Genomic DNA, 18,120 nt, shown 5'->3' on the forward strand with positions numbered 1-18,120 from the left:
ATGTCAAGCATAAGGATCTGGGTGATTTTGATAAGAGCCAAATAGTGATGGTTAGATAACTGAGTTACAGAATCTTCACAAAGGCCGGTCTTGTGGGGTGTTCCCTTATGCAGTGGTTGGTACCTACCAAAAGTAGTCCAAGAAAGGACAATCAGTGAACCAGTGACATGGCCATGGGTGCTCAAGGCTCATATTGATGCATATGGGAAGTGAAGGCTTGTGGACCATTCCATGCTAAATCATCACACCTCCCAACTCGATCATCTCACATGTTCGTGAAATTTGGTAGCATTGTAAAATGCATAAAGCAACTTACAGATGTAAAATATTGGCCCTCAGTGATACATGACATTCATGCAGCCAGTTTCAAAGCATGAGAAAAAAAAGGAAAATGTATGCTTACCAGGTCAACAAAAAGAAATTCATAATGTTGCTTCTAATTCTGATAGCATTTTAATATTGGGCTCGTTTTGAAGCGAATGGAGCACACTTTCCTGTATTGCCAAGTTGAAAGGCAACAAGTTCGGATATGGCTTTAAAGAAGGACAAGTGGGTTGATACAAATGAATAAATTCTGAAAATAAAACAAAATTACATAAAATAGGTGATATTGCAAATACGTCTTGTAATAATTCTTAAACAATGGTTAAATCAATAGTCACATCACCAAGAGCCTTATGTATACTTCTTCTGCTTTGTGCATCAACCGGAGAAGCAGCAGTGAAAAGTCAGAGAACAGGTGGTGTAGGCCTCTCCATAAGTATGAATGCATTTTCTTGTGCTTTTGTATTGTGTCTTCATGTTGCATGAATTTGATGTGCATTGCACGTCTGCAGCACCGATGGGGTTAACGTCTGGGTTATGTCTGGAAAATGTATCTTGTTGGGTGTCACGTGATCATGCTTCATATATGTATTTGTAAGGTGGATGCAAGGGAGAAGTCAGTCTAGAGTTCTTGTCGTGTCTTACCGATGCTGGATTAAAGCCGTTGTGCAGTAGCCAAGCCGGTCGCTGGAGAGTAGTCAGAATAGCTGGGAGTCATTTTCGGGAAGTCGCTGTATGCAGTACAAATGGGATGAGACGGAAGCGTAGTCAATGGAAGCCAAAGATCAGCAGCAGGAAGTCACGGTATGCAGTATAGGAGCAGGAGGAACAGGGGCTTGAAAAAAGTGGTGGAACACAATAATCACACATTGAGGGAGTGGCAATTCCAGGCTTTTATAGGAGATGCAATCAAGGCAAGAGGCGGGGTCAGGAACAGGAGGCAGGGGCTAGATAACTGGGATCAGACAACAAGGCTGAGACATATGCAGGGAAAGTGTTCACAAGCTGGATAGCTCAATAAGAAGGGCCAGTGCTTGCAGTTCAAGTTCTGATAGTTCTGCTGGGACAGTTGGCAAGAGTGAAAACTGCCCGAGAAAGTCTTGAAAGTTGCAGTTAGAGAGAGCTGCGGTTGTGTAGGAGAAATTGTACCTAGTCTTGAGAGGAGTGCCAGGATGGAAAAGGCTGAGGGATTGCCTTGTGTGTGCCCTGGGCCTAATTCACCCAGGCCTTCATGCTACTAATCTGGAGAACTGAGAGTGTGAGAGGAGCCGCCATGCAGTGCTGAGTGCCCGTCTTCCAAATGTGAGCGTTGACCGGTAGAGAGCTGGAGATAGAAAAGGAGAGTGGCCAGAAACAGAACCCTATAGATAACTAGGACTGTGGACTCATCTGTCATCCTGTGAATCCTCCCTGTCACACCACTTTATGTTTTTGCACCATTATCCTGCTGGTGTGTATACTGTTTTTCTGCACTGTAAATAGTTCTACAAGTAAACGAGCTTCACCGACTGTTCCCGGTTTGGTTCTAAAATTTATCCCTGTGTGTGGACTCTTTACTGCCAACTACTGAATTCACAGCAGAGGACGAAACGGTGGCATCACGTGTGACAGGACTTTAAGGTAAACAGCTACCAGGTTTTCCCATGTGAAACTACCCCAGTGGTAACTTGGACGGGTCCCATGCTACCCCCAGGGGAGGAGATGGTAGAGCCCCATGACAAGGCCTCAATCTACCCCACTGTCTCCTCGGCTGTGGGCCTGCTTCTCGGACTCTGCAGTGGCCTCTTGGGAACTACACTGTGAGAGGGCATTCCCCATCACAGGTCCAAAACCCTCTCCTGTCTTCTATACTTAGTATCACTGGTGTAACTATAGGGGATGCAGGGGATGCAGTTGCACCCGAGCCCAGGAGTCTTAGGAGGCCCATAAGGCCTCTATTCTCCATATAGGGAGCCCAATACAATGAATAAAGCATTATAGTTGGGGGCCCTGTTACAGGTTTTGCATTGGGGCCCAGAAGCTTCAAGTTACACCTCTACTTAGCCTGACCTATTGCTTGAATATTTGCATTGCAAATATCAATGCATAGAGTTGTTTGCCTGTAAAGATCACAATCCAGGGGGGTGGGAGGGCATTCCTCAAATGTTCAGATCAGACAAAGAAAACTGATTCTTAAAACAATGACATCACTTAGCTCCAATGATACATAAGGCCCCAGTTCAGTCTTAAGACAATAGTGATAGATTTGCATGACTTATTAGACAACAGAATCACAAGACCATATAGACAATGGTGGTAGAACTACAAGACAATGGTGATACTATGTCCAGATATTAACATGGTTCCAGCAAGTCTTTATAATTTATACATTGAACATTCATGGCTGTTCGAATACAAGATGGAGGGATACGTTCAAATAGCCAATTATATTTTCACCACACTTTCCATAAAAAAAAAATTTAAATATCTAAAAAAAACTGTGTATTACATTTTTTAGTGGCAATATGTAATACAAGTAAATGCAATCTCTCCTTGATGCAAGTTTCATTTTGAGGTGGCTTTGGGAAGAGAAGTAAAAAGAAAATATTAAAGTGATTGTCCGACCACTTAAAATTGCTTGACAATCACTGTTGCTTTCCTGGTTGCTGCTGATCTGGACATATGACTGCTGCAGCCAATCACTGGCTGTAGAAGGTCATTGTTATGGCCAGTAAATGGCCGCAGGAGTCAAGTATACACCGCTGCTTCATTCATTTCAACGTGAGTGATGGAAATTTCAGAGTATGAGTGCTCAGGAATCTCTAAATGGAGCCCTGGTATGCATGCGTGACTTCCACTGCATTCATGCTGGGACCTTTCAGACCCCCATTCTTGAGATTGGTGGAGGTCCTAGTGAACCCCCACGGATCAGAAAGGAATTCCCTGACCTATGGACAGGGAAGAACATAATAACCTGGCACCTCGCTTTAAAGGATCTGCTGCTAATGTCATGGTGTTAGATTCCACAGAACACTTTCAGATGTCTTGTAAAGTTCATGACTTGATGGGTCACAGCTGTTTCGGCAGTTTTAATGTTATGACTGATCCATGTATATAGGCTGAGAAAAATTAATGGGCTGCGTTTCTTAAAAAATGTCATTGTGTGAATTGGGAGTGAGTACATTACTTGTATTTATTTTCTTCATTCATTAAACCATCCTAGTAAATCTTTACTACTTTTTTAAAAATGGTCTTTTACAACTTCATGTTGCAGCATGTTCTACACGGGGGCTATTGTATATGTAGTTGCAGGGTTGGATATATTAGAGGCTATCTGGTGCCTGCAGGGTTAAGAAGGTACTGAAAAATAAATCACATCTTTTTTCTTCAGCATCTAGTTCCTTGCCTCCTCCCATTTTTGCAGTTTCCTTGTAGGATCCAAAAAGTTAAATAGGCAGTAATGAGTGAAAGGAATTCCTTCTGAGCCAAGGCACTGAGATCAAACCCTTACACTGGAGGACCTGATGCTTTAATGCAACGCAAACATGAATGTTAAAATAGTCACTGCGCTTCTTATCCTGGCTGTTGCCACAATTTTAGCTTTGGTTTCTGTACTTTTGCTTGGATCCAGAACAAAATCTTGTAATTCTGGAAATCAGAAAACATCTGATTTGAAGCACAATGACCAGAGCTTGGTGTTTGCAGACCTAACACCAGGCGAACTTGCCCAAGTGGTGGACTACCTTAAGAAGAGTATCAATGAGAACCTGGTGAACATCTCCACAGCTGACCCTTCTTCTAACTGCATATATTCTGTGGAACTATTGCCTCCCCGCAAACAAGATGCCTTATTGTACCTGGATAAAGGAGGACCCAAGCCCCGGAGAGAAGCAATGGCTGTTGTATATTTTGGAAGTCATTCCGAACCTGAAATTAAGGAGTATGTTGTGGGACCTCTACCAAATCCTACATACAAGAAGGATGTTACCTCTCAGAGATATAAAGGCAAACTGCCTTATCACCGTAGACCGGTCATTGGCAGCGAGTACCACCAGATACGAAAGCACTTTCATCTGAAAGAGTTCCCCAAGGCAAAAAGTTTCCTTAAGGAAGTATTGGGCTATAATGAGTCGGACAGTGAATATTTTGCTGCTTTGACAAATGCTCCAAGAGGCTTTGCATCTGGACATAGAAAGACGTGGTTTGGTCTCTTCTTTAATGTTCAGGGCAGTGGATTTTTCTTGCATCCAACTGGGTTAGAACTTCTGATGAACCATAAGGACCTAGACTATAACAAGTGGAGTGTAGAAAAGGTATTTTACAATGGTGAGTACTTTGAAAGCCTGTCTGAACTGCAGGAAAAATATAAAAAGGGACAATTGAAAGTAGTTAAGATGCAAAAGTCACATCTTCAGGACATTGCTTCTCTAAAGCCTCCAAAAAGTTCAGTTTCTGATATCCCTATGCAATATGAACCACAAGGAGCTCGATACAGCGTCAGAAGCAACCAGGTGTTGTTCCAACATTGGAGCTTTGCATTTGCAGTTAATGTGAACAGAGGACTGAGGTTGTATGACATCAAGTTCAAGGGAGAAAGGGTAGTTTATGAGCTTAGCATCCAAGAAGCTATATCTGTGTATGGATCCAATGCTCCTACTGCAATGGCAACAAGGTACATGGATGGACACTTCGGCATTGGTCGTTCTATCTTCCAGTTGGTTCGTGGTATTGACTGTCCCTATTTTGCTACTTTCGTAGATACCCATTACTTGCTTGACTCAGACAGCTCGGTTCTTAATAAGGGATCCATTTGCATCTTTGAACTTAACTCCGGCATTCCTTTGAGACGACACTTCTCAAGTCTTGGTTCTTCTTACTACGGTGGTCTAGCCAGCACTGTTTTGATCATAAGAACAATTGCTGCCATTGGAAACTATGATTATGTGTTTGACTTCATGTTTTACCAAAATGGGGCTATTGAGTCGAAGGTTCATGCAACTGGATATATAAGTACATCTTTCTTCATGGATGGAGGGCTACAGCATGGACATAGAGTGGGGCCTCATACTCTGGGGACCATCCATTCACATTTTATAAACTATAAGGTGGACCTGGATGTTGGTGGTAAGTACACCTTTATAATAATCAACTTAACCTCTTAATTCTTCATCTTTATACAGTCAGTAGATGTTTCACAGCACTTTGTAGTGGTCAAAAATGCTGCAACTAATCTTAAACATAAAATAGGACTCATTTACTGCATTGGTTGCAACATCAGTGTTAAACTGCAGTAACTAATTAGATCATATTATTGTATGATCTGAAGAACTAGTGTGGTTCAAGCCATAATTCATGCCGTAATTCACAGTTAGTATTGAGAGTACTGATACTGGATGCAAAGAGTTTAGGGCAAAACCAGCATGTTCATGATTAGCACTTAGGGATATGAAGAGATGCATTCTGTGACTGTATGGTACATAGGTTTGGATTACATAGAATTCTCATCACCAGTGCTGGTGTTGAGCAAACCCAACCAGTATATCCATGTTTTGGGTCAAACTTTGCTAAAGGTTCAATTTGGCATGTAGCTAAGCCAAGCTTTTAGCAAAGTTCTACCTGAAACAGGGTTTAATTGGTTCAGTTCTCTCAATGCTAGTCCTAAACACTGGTGTATAACACTGTCTACGAGCCAAAGTCTGAGTGTTATACAGTGCTTTTATGGCTCTTAGACCATGTTAAACACCAGTTTTAGAGGTTTTGGTGAACTTCTGAATCAGTTCAAACAAATTCAGACAAAACCAAATTTGGACAAAAGTTTGGCATACCATCCTGTATCAAAAATGCCAAAAGTTCACTCATCACTAACCAGGACTATAGAATGTAGCATGTTCATAGAAGTACAAAGAGACATTCAGAAATGGTCAGTGCAAAGCATTCATTACAAGAAAAAATGTTTATTATTACCCTACTGTAATTATTCAATACTTGACAAGGACTATAGATTACTGTAAAAAGCTAATAATAACAATCTGTATAGCACAAACATATAACACAGCACTTTACAATTAGTGGAAGCTATAAACAGGCCGTTTGAGCCATTTAAATGGATAAGGGAAATGATACAATAGGTGTGGAGTGCTAAAGGGAATTTACACAAGGTTTTATAAACCTGTCACCAAGCCAGTGTCATTTCCATTAGTGATGAGTGAGCTTTTGAAAAGCTCTGTTCGGCCTGTTTTTCCAAATATTTGCAAAACGTTTGTTTGGTCTGAATTACTTTGGACCAAACTGGAAATTCACCAAACTGGTGTATAACCATAAACGCCCTTCATAACACTCTATGGCTCTCAGACAGTGTTGTACACCAGTGCTCAGGACTAGTGTTGGGAAAACCAAACCAGTAGAACCCTATTTCTGGTAGAACTTTGCTAAAAGCTCCGTTCAGGTTTGTGCCTCACTCAACCTTCAGGAAAATTCAACCCAAAACAATAAATTTGTGATACAGTTTCATCATTGACAGCGTATCGCCCATTCACACAGGAAGATGTGCCGCTGAACATGATGATTATTTGTGCTGCATAAAAGATGCAATCACCCAACGAACAAGCATTTGCACCTTTACATGGCTCAACGGGGCATGTAAAAGGCCCTTTACCCTCTCCTAAGACTTCTGCGTTATCTCAATTTAAAAAAGAGGTAATGTTATTTAAGCTATTCACTTACTAATTATGTCTCTGGTTTTGGCCATAAACTGTCAGCCTGTCATTACTTAGCAGGCAGTTGTTGCAATATCATCTACCAACCCAGTCAGAGGCATAGCTAAAGTTCAGCTTGAGATCCTCCCTCTACACAACTGTTCTTCACAGCTGCTGGCCGCAACTCTTCCGCAACTTATATCTTCATCACTAGTCTCTAAAGTAACCCATTGATGCAACACTAGTGGCCAGGGGCATTGCTAGAGTCCTAAAATATCAGTGGAATAAGCCTAAAGGCATACAGTCTGTTTTGCCCCCTTACCCCTAAAATATGTATGATATATACATTGGAGACCACAAAAGACAATTTTGTAATAATGCAGGCTAAGATAAGGAGGCTCATGTAGTATTTTCTAAATAATGTAGTCAGCACATAATGGTCAGATACCAGCTCTACACAGGTATAGTGATTATAGTGAAGTTACCTCCAGCGATCACAGGGGACTTCTGCTCTGATTGGAGTCATTCACATTCACTAGTTTTTCTTCTCTATCCAGGATGGTGACTTCTTTCAACTACAAGTCATCGCTGCACATAATCTCCCCATTCTGCTGCTACCTCTGTCCCACTCAGTGCTCCTTATAAAGTAATAGTGTTGTCATTTGTGCTCTTCACAGTACTAGTTCCCCTTTTTGTACTCCAGAAAGTAATAGTGCCCCACACATGTAGTGCCCCACAAGGTAAAAGTGCCCCCTTTCAGCTCACTACAAGGTAATAATGCCCTCTTTGTACCCTGAACAAGGTAGTAGAGCTGTCTTTGGGCCTACACAAAGTAACAATACTCCCTTAGTGCCCAACAGTTACAGTGCCCCTTTTTTCCTTCTTTTTCCTTCTTCATTTTCCTTGTTTTTCCTTCTTCTTCATCTCCTCCTCATTATTTTTCCTTCTTTTTCTTATATCTTTTTCCTTCTTCTTCTTCTTTCTTTGTCCACCTTTTTCATTAGCTTTAAATTAAAACTAACCAAAAAGTACTTAGATACAGTCCTAGGTAACATAAGAGTACAGGACTTTTTTGGCTTTTAGACTGTGTTATACACCAGTTTTTGGGGTACCGGTGAAGTTCTAGCTTGAACTACTTTGGACTGAACCAAACCTATTGCCAAAATGTAATGAACCAAACTTTTCAAAAGTTCACTCATCACTACTGTTTTGCTGTAGGAAGCAGACAGCTCCTTCCATCCTGAATGTGGCAGCCAGGCTCATCTTCTTGTCTAGCCGCTAGATGGATGCCTCTTCCCTGTGCCAGTCAATACCCTAGCTGCCTGTCAAATACAGAATTCAATTTAAATACATCACCCTCATCCACAAAGCCCTCCACAGCACTGTGCCACCCTACATTGCTTCCCTCATCTTAATTCACCACCCAACCCGTGCCCTCCGCAAATGAAATCAGATTAAACGAAAGATAGATGATGTCCGCAGCACCCACCAGGAAAAAATAGCCTATGGAGTAGGGATGAACGCCAGAACGGGAACTGGATCCTAGTTCACCACGATTGCAGATATAGAACAGTGTAGATATCCGACAGCATCCAAGAACTGGTTAGTCCAAACCGGACATTCTTTATTCTTCCAGAAACCACTGTTTGATTTCTGGAAAAATAAAGAATGTCCAGTTGGGATTAACAAGTTCTTGGATGCTGTTGGATATCTACACTGTTCTATAAATGAAATCAGACTAAGTGCCCCTTTAACCCGAACCTCTCATTCCCACCTCCAAAACTTCTCCAGAGCAGCACCAGTCCCCTGGAATGCACTACCCCAAACTATCCGGGTAATCCCTGACACACAAAACTTCAGGCGTGCCCTTAAAATGCGCCTCTTCAGGGAGGCATACCGTATCTCCTAAACCAAACCCCTCTGTACTCTGCCTGATAACATGCCGACTGTCCTACTGACTGCCATTCCTGCCAGCCGCAATCAACTGCCCCCTGCAGTCATACCGATTCAGCCACTATATGGCTCAATTTTGACCATTGTCTATGTGAATAGCATCCCACACTCTCCACTTCGCCATACTTTGGACATCTCCAGCCCCTTTACCTTCTGTATCACCCTACTATTTGTAGTATGTAAGCTCGTTGGAGCAGGCCCCTCACTCCTACGGTTTCAATTGATTACTACATGTAACCGTGGTTTTGTCTCTGTTCCCCCTGTCTTGTAAGCGCTGCGGAATTTGTTGGCGCTATATATAAATAAAGATTATTATGATCATTACATTGCACAATGGCTTGGTTGGTACTGCAGGTTGAGTCCTATTTACTTCAATGGGACTCAGTCTGAAGTACCAACCCAGGACAATACACAATGCATGGAGCTGTCTACTTTCTGCAGCAAAACAGTTAGAAGTGGGACAAATCCTTTAAGTCTAAGAAACTTGATATGTGTTTGAGGGCAATGATGGTTCAGAAGGAAAGTTACATTTCTGAGATGTATTTTATATAATTTATCATTTATTATAGTGTGTGATATCTTATTAACCCGAGGTAAATATTTGGTTGCAGGAATAAATAATTCTCTGGTTGCTCTTGACATGGAGTTTGAAGATCTGAGCCCTCCGTGGAATCCGGATTGGAAATTGCAGCAAACTAAGCTCACCAAAAAAGTTCTGGAGTCGGAGAACCATGCGGCATTTCAGCAACATGGCCCCATGCCTCGTTATATGCAGTTTGCCAGCAAACAGAAGAATAAATGGAATCATGAGCGTTCCTATAGGATCCAGATGGTCACCTTTGCAGGAGATTATCTTCCTGAGAAGAGTACTATCCACAACTCCATGAACTGGGCTAAGTAAGTGCAAAGTCTTGTAATATTTTACATATCTAGCATCAGGAATTGGTTCATGGACAATAGAAATTTATCTGAAGATGGATAATATTATCTTTTCATCTCTCAGATTGAAAAGTTTCAAATATAGTAAAGGATATATTCAAACCATGTCCAATAGTCATGTTGTATCATCGCACCCAAGTAAATGTCAAATATGTATATTGAGGTTCCTGGAATTCGTCTTAAAGGGAACCTGCACAACCTATGAGTACTACAAAGTTATGGCGCTCATGGGCCAGGTTCTGAAAAGTCCAGTGATGTAGTTTTTGTACTCAGCTTCCCATTCCTGTGCTGTCTCCTATGGAAGTTGGCGCCAGTAGACCCATCTCTGCACCAGTGCATGTGCGCTCCCATAGAGAACAGTGTGTGTGCATGCGCAGTCTGCAAAAATGTGTTCACTATGCACGCACACACACTGTTCTCTATAGAGGTGGTGCATTCATTGGTACATCCCCAGAATCCTTGGAACCTGGCCTATGAGCATCATAACTTCTGAAAGCCCTCGGCACTCATAGTATTGCATTATACAGCGATCTAACAGGCTTTCTATCAAGCCACACCACAGGTGTGATTTTCTTGGTTTCCCGCGAGGTATGAAAATCACTATCACTATGAGACTGTCCAGTTGACAGATCCATAGGCAAAGACCTCCAGGTTCTCTCCCTCCCTCCATACTTGAAAGCACACTCCCCATGTGAATGACTGAGGTTTCTAGCTCAAGCAGCAGACATCATAGATTCACGCCTGAGGTCTCCAGCTCAAGCAGCAGACATCATGGATTCATGCCTGAGGTCTCTAGCTCAAGCAGTAGACATCATGGATTCACGTCTGAGGTCTCCAGCTCAAGCAGTAGACATCATGGATTCACACCTGAGGTCTCCAGCTCAAGCAGGAGACATAATGGATTCACTCCTGAGGTCTCTAGCTCAAGCAGCATACATCATGGATTCATGCCTGAGTTCCCCAACTTAAGCAGCAGCCATCGTGCATTTACGCCTGAGGTCTCCAGCTCAAGCAGCAGACATCATGGATTCATGCCTGAGTTCTCCAGCTCAAGCAGCAGACATCATGGATTCACGCCTGAGGTCTCCGGCTCAAGCAGCAGACATCATGGATTCATGCCTGAGGTCTCCAGCTCAAGCAGCAGACATCATGCATCCATGCCAGCATCGGTTTTGTTGTGTTGAGATAAAAGAACAATAACTTTTTAATGGGTTAAGATAAGAAAACTTTCTGCCCTATGCTATCACAATACAGCTAAAACTTGCTGCATCTGTGACTACCCTGCACCATCTATAACGTTGGTGTCTTCTAGTGTGGCAGAGAGATTCTTGGCCCCCTCAGGCACCAGAGTCTAGATGCTCCCCATATAGCCAAGTCCCTGTTAGGGTTAACTGTGAAAGTGATTGACTTAGGTTTACACCATTACAATATATTTTCTTGTACCTTCCAGATATAAGCTGGCTGTGACCAAACACAAGGAAGAGGAACAGACAAGCAGCAGCATTTATAACCAGAATGACCCGTGGACACCAACAGTTCAATTCTCTAAGTTTATTGACAATGAAAATATTAAAGATGAGGTGAGTTTTGGGAGAACCCGTAGCCTCGTCAGTGATCCTTGGTCACCTTTTCATAATATGTCTTCAGTATGGAAGTTTAGCTCGTCAACTTGATCAGGCAAAAACCACAATGTAAATTGAAAGAAATAGGAATGACACTTTTTTATCCTGATCAGACTGCATCCCATTGGTCCTCATACCTCACATAACTCAAATTGTGAACATTATCATTATTTCTTTTATAAGTGTAATTCACTTCAGGGCGCTTTACATTGGAATGAGATTTCATTAGATAGGTAAAGCAATAGTAAACATGACTACACAAGTGGTTGGTACAGAGAGAGAGAAGACTCTGCCCATAAGGGCTTTCCATTTTGTAAAGGAAGGGGAAGGAGACCTTAAGTGAAGGTAGACGCTGCTCATATGGTGATGTGGTAGAAGCAGGGTTACTGTAGGCTTTTCTGAAGTGGTGGGTGTTCAGGTTGGTTTTGAAGTTGGAAGAGAGTTTGAACATTTGGGGTAGTGAATTTCAGAGTATGGAGAGTGCATGGGAAAAGTCTTGTTGGAACCGGAGATTACATATGAGGTTATGGAGCAAAGGTGTATGGGGGGACAGGTTGTGGATAACCTTGTACATCATTCTTAATATTTTGAACTGAATTTTCTGGGCAATGGTTAGTCAGTGAAGAGCTTGGGAGAGGTGGATTAGCTGGGCAGCCGAGTTGAAGTTGGACTGGTGGGATGCAAGAGTGGTGCATGCAAGGCCACAGATGAGGACATTACAGTAGTTTAGGCAGGAGATGATGATGGCATGCACTAGCATTTCAGTTGACTTGAAGTTCAGGAAGGAGGGGATTCAGGAGATGTTCTTAAGTGGCAGGTGGCAAGACATTGTGATTGAATGTGCGGTTTCAAAAGCAGGGCGAAACCAAAGGTTTCCCCAAGGCAGCGGATTTGTGATACTGGTGAATGTTTGGAGCTATTGACTTTGATTGGTAGGTCTGGTGGGAGGGTTGAGTGAGATGGTGGAAATATGATGAATTAAGTTTTTCCATACTAAATTTTAAAAAGCTGGAAGAGAAGGGAATATCGCTGGATGATCCTATTGATGCCATCTACAAATATAATAGATATAATCTTCTTTCACTATCCATACTATAACTAAGATGATTAAACTCTTAGACCTAGGTGCCACCCTACAAGAAATGCTTTAAAATGTTTCAGTGCTCACATTAGGAGATTTACATAAGAATAGAAAATTCACAAAGATAAACAAAGTGGATGGGACTCACCTGGTATGGAACCTGTCATGGATGACAAGGCTCCACACCTATGGTCCAAGGTTGCAGTATATTGTCCTCACGGGTGATCCTGTTCAGTTGGTGTTATATCAGGAAAGTGGCATAGAAAAGAAATCCAGGGTTTTATTGGCCTCGGTAACAACAATGGAGTCAAAGTCAAAATTGACCAAAAAAATATATTTTTTTGGTGATTCGTACAACCTCTAAACTTCATATTTGACACAACATAAGACGCTATTTAGTTTTACAAAGTCCGTTTTACATGTCCCTAAGAAAGTCAACACTTGGCCATTGGTATTAAGTTCAATAACATCTGTTTTATTTATAGGATTTGGTGGCTTGGATAACAACTGGTTTCCTGCACATTCCTCATGCGGAGGACATTCCCAACACAGTGACAGCTGGAAATGGAGTGGGCTTCTACCTCAGACCTTACAACTTCTTCAATGAGGACCCTTCAGTCTTTTCAGAAGATGCTGTGTATTTCCAGGCAGATGAAGATCTCACTTCATGTAGTGTCAATCCTCTAGCCTGTTTATCTCGAACAGCTTCGTGTGCTCCTAAACCACCTCCTTTTACCTACAATGGGTTTGATAACGAATATATTATACTCTAGCAAGCTTGACATCTCAGAGCATTAATGAGTTTAAGCTTTTGAGGGTAAAATCCAATAATTGATCAGGCCAGATAAAAGTGTTTAGAATATTACTGAATTGACATTATTAAGATTGTTTATGCATTCTATTACAGACTACATGGAAATCCCAGATTACTAGAACCTTGTTGATCAGCTTTCAATTTAAGCCATCCACATACTGGTGAAGGAGTCACCAACACCAAACTTTATGTAGACATCTGCTTGCCTTTGGACCACTATATGCATCTGTTGCGGCAGGATTTTGAAGCCACTTCCCAACCATCATACTTCATTCATAATACTGGTCTTCTAATATAGGGAAGAGAGACCTTACCGGCATCCTAAAGATCCAGGCCTGGGGTGCAGCCAAATCTTTTGCACCCATTATATAATTCCCCTGCCTTTTTCAGGATGTCTTCACACGTTGCCAATTTCCTGCACATTTTTCACAGCAAAAAATCTGCAGTGAATTTGCAGCTCCAAATTTGCACAAATGGTGCAGATTCTGATGTGGATTTTAGTGCGGATTATCGCCTCGTTATTTGAAGAAGTGAACTGCATAGTAGAAATCTGCAGAATAAATTGACATGTTGTAGATTTACAATCCGTACCACAGGCCAGTTAACTCTGCGGATTTTTTGCACAGCGTGTAGATGGGATTTTTTTTTTACATCCTATCCGCAATGCTTGTACTGTAAATGTTGCTGCTTTTCTACAGCTACATCTGTAGCCTTTTTACTATGCCTGCACGAACAAATTAATCAGCCTATCAACAAGTGTTCGTTGGTTCATCAGTTCATTTTTCCTCCCTTTAATTTCAAGCCCGATAATTGGCCCATGTAAAAAGACCATTAGATGACGGAGATTCGCCACTGGTCTGATGTAAAATCTAAAGCACAGATGAATATACCCTTATGAACATAGATAAATACAAGACCTGCACAGTTCCTTCTATGTAAAAGAACAAAAAGTGCAAGGAATTCTTGAAGGAAGATCAAAGGAAAAAGGGCAGATGTAATAAATGTGTTTAGGATTTGATCTTTACTGGAGGCGCTTCACCACAGGCATTTCCTGATTTGTTCCATCTTTACTTAGCACCCGAGGAGTGCAAGATACTTGGCCTGTGGGAATTGCCACTGATAACCACAAGGACTGATGAACTGGCGGTTCTAGAAAAGCATTCAGTATCTGCCTATTCTCATCTGATCCGCCTTCAAGACCTCTGAGCACTTTATAATTCAAGAATCTGGTTCCTCAGATTGATCAAATAAAAGTCACTTTTCAGAAGCGCAGCAGGAACTGACAAGAGGTGGATAAGTGCAGGAGTCAAATACAACTCTGCTCCTTTAAGGCCCTTTTAGACACAACGAGAATCTCTCAAAAATCACTCAAAGCCGTCTTTTGAGCGATTCTTGTTCTGTCTAAATGCAGGGACATTGTGCAGTTTTCGTGCACGAGTCGTTGATCGCTGAATTCTAGCTTGCTAGAATTGAGCAATCAGCTGTTATCAGCGGAGTAGGCTGTTATCAACCGGCTGTGCTGATAAGATTCTCTGTGCCTGTGTCTCGCTGTGAATTCACAAAGGGGACACTGGCAGTCAGAACGGAGAAGAATAAAGCTGTTTGCTTATGCAAAGCAGCTGTATTGTTCTATTAGTGGCCGTGGCAGTGTCCCACTCTGCTTGCATATTCTATAGTAGCTACTTAGCTTCTATAAAGTATGCAAAGATGATCGCTCAAAATTGACACTCAAACTATCGTTTGAGCAACTTTTGAGCGATCATCTATCAGTGTAAATGGGGCTTAACTTAACACCCTTTGACGCTGCACCCTTATCATGCAAATCGCTCATTAGATCGAGCAGTGTACACAATATTTGTGAACACATGCAGTGAAAGACCAATCAGCGATAAATCAGGATCAGATCTTGCATGCAGACCATAAAATCATCGTTTGTCTGCTGCTGTAAATAGGCAGTAGTTCATCTATGAAGGCCTGCCTGTTTACTGTGAACGGAAGCGGGCGGGTGGCCAGTACGATCTCCTGCCCCCCACCTCCTTTCATTGAGCTATGATCCTATTGGGTAAAAGCACAGGGCTGTCTAAGAACAAAATTGTAACAGAGTTGTCAGGAAAAACAACCAAGTGAACAAAGTTCTGAGTGACCTTTCACAAAAGGCAGATTTGCCCGCAGGACGCAACGCAGATGCAGATTTTGTCAGTTAGTGCAGATTTTGTCAAATTTTGTTGTACTTGAACTGCAAAATGTGTTCTGCGGAATTTCTTGCATTTTTTATGCAGACTCTAATTATGGAATTACATGTCATCAATGTTAGAAATCCACAACAAGTCCTTAATTCTGCAGCAGAAACTTTTCCGCTGCAGAATTTAATCTTGCTGTTTTGAAATAAAGATGCGCAGATTTTAATAAGTGCGGAATTCAAGACCCATAGGAATATCATTGTAATACAGAAATGTCTGCAAGGACTAATTCTGTCCCATGTGAAAGATTCCTAAGGCTCCTTCACACGAGCGTATTCATGCTCACGAGAGGAGGACATGATTGCACGCTGAATGGATTCCAATCATGTCCCCTGGCGAGCAGATCCATGCTCCTTACTGAACTTTGGCCCATCCCGACCCTGTTCAAATCATTGCTCCTCATCTTAGATCAGGCACTATTCATATTTCTGATTCCAGTAGTAGGCATCTAAATTGGTGCAACTGAACCAGGCAGGAAATTAGTTGGTTAGTACAATTGTTGAAAAAAACGGATGAACCAAGAAGCAAAGACATAAGGAATACTGGATGCATAAGTTGGTATATATTTATATACCAACAATAGTTTTAATGTTGATTTTTTTTTCCTTTCATCAAAATATATTCCTTACTATGGATGATGACTGTGGTCTTACACTTCCCCTGCCTCCTCCTTTCGACAGCTATCAGCGTCCCCTCAAGCGTCTGTGTTGCATCCCTGTCATTATCATTGCTGCCTATAAGCTGCATATACATGACTAGTTTGCCTCTAAAAGGGCTAGTGTGTGCACCCAGCTTTCTTTCTGCCAATCTGGAATGTAAGTCTGGCTACTTATCCACCCTTCCCCACTGGAAGGTGCCTGAGCAATAGGCTCTGTTCGTTCAGCAAAGTTCCTACTGATCTTTGCTTGATTCTTGGTTTTCACCTGTGCCTGTTCGCCCAGCTTTCTTGTCTCCTCTTATCCTGACCTTGGCTTGGTATGTTACCACCTTTTGCTTGATTTTTACTTGCCTTGAACTTCTGCCTATCTCTCTATTTATGCAAGAACTTCACCTTTCCTGGCTTTGGCCTGTGTATTAAATACGTTTCTTCCTGCCCATCTGGTACTGCTCAACGGAACCTATGACCTGCTTGCCAGATGTCACTGCATCGGGGTCAAAGCCTGGAGGCAACTGTAGCTAATACCAGATCTTGCTTGGAGGGAATAAAGGGTGAAAACCAGGGGACCCCTAGGTGCTACCCTCAGGAGTAGCCCAAAGTCAAATTGGTCAGTTACACAGTTGGTCCACACCCACTGCGTGGCATAGTTAGATGCTGTATATTAGTAATGTAAATGAGTTATCTTCTCAAGTTCGTACAGGACACCCATCATTTACATGAAAGCGATCATTTCCGAACTGGCTCTACTCTACAAGTATAGTAGTCTACATCCAGACCTCATAGTTCAACAATTCAAGAACCTCTTCAGCATGCAATGGGACTCGTGGATCTCAAACGGACTCCACACCTCTCCAATAAAGACCTCACAAATTTGCTCTAACCTCCTGAAGCACAGTACTACTCCTGGTGCCCGTGCCTGCGCTCTCCTCTCTCTTGGCATCTCTTTTTCTAATTATATTCCTAAGCAATGTTGGACCACCAGTCATTTATTGCTTATTACTTTGAACCTGTTGTTCATTTTTCATAGCTGTCTGTCTACCTTTGTCCTTCTTTACTTTCCCTTAACCTTTTCGCATCCTTACCAAAGGGAAAAACACTTTTTTTGCTTTATTCTGTAAAAATATAAAATAAACTGCCCATAAGTCATGTGTATACCGATTCGAACTATTAGGTTATCCTGTTATTACATTTGTATGGTGAATGGCATAAAATGTTGAGAAAAAGCAACACTAGGATTGCTCTGTTTATTTATCTTACCACCCAAGAATGAAATAAAAAGTGATCAAAATGTCATATGCATAGAAAAATGATATCAATACAAACTAATGCTTGTCCACAATGACACAACTGACTTTGAATGTGGTGGCGATACAATTCTTAAAATGTGGTGATTTTTTTTTTTAACGTTTTCGTTGTGCAAGAGTAGAAAAACCTAAAAATGATGTAAATTGTTGTATCACCATAATCATACTGACAAAATAAAGGTAACAGGCCATTCCTAATACATGGTGAGTGCTGTTAAACAAGAAAAAAAAACTACGCAAGAACTGATATTTTTTTGTTCATCTCTAGAGATGAGCGAGCACCAAAATGCTCGGGTGCTCGTTACTCGGGACGAAATTTTCGCGATGCTCGAGGGTTCATTTCGAGTAACGAACCCCATTGAAGTCAATGGGCGACCGGAGCATTTTTGTATTTCGCCGATGCTCGCTAAGGTTTTCATTTGTGAAAATCGGGGCAATTCAAGAAAGTGATGGGAACGACACAGCAACGGATAGGGCAGGCGAGGGGCTACATGTTGGGCTGCATCTCAAG

At 41.8% G+C, this 18,120-nt stretch overlaps 1 protein-coding gene across 1 annotated transcript; it reads left to right on the plus strand.

The window, feature by feature from the left end:
• Nucleotides 1-3,756: 3,756 nt before the first annotated feature.
• On the plus strand, nucleotides 3,757-17,809 carry LOC136588720 (amine oxidase [copper-containing] 3-like). Its single transcript, XM_066588139.1, has 4 exons — nucleotides 3,757-5,427; nucleotides 9,563-9,848; nucleotides 11,341-11,470; nucleotides 13,079-17,809. The coding sequence occupies exons 1-4, from the start codon at nucleotides 3,849-3,851 to the stop codon at nucleotides 13,364-13,366; spliced, it is 2,283 nt and encodes a 760-aa protein (XP_066444236.1). The 5' UTR covers nucleotides 3,757-3,848; the 3' UTR covers nucleotides 13,367-17,809.
• Nucleotides 17,810-18,120: the final 311 nt, after the last annotated feature.

This window comes from Eleutherodactylus coqui, chromosome 13 (genome assembly GCF_035609145.1).
Source record: "Eleutherodactylus coqui strain aEleCoq1 chromosome 13, aEleCoq1.hap1, whole genome shotgun sequence".
NCBI classification, from domain to species: domain Eukaryota; kingdom Metazoa; phylum Chordata; class Amphibia; order Anura; family Eleutherodactylidae; genus Eleutherodactylus; species Eleutherodactylus coqui.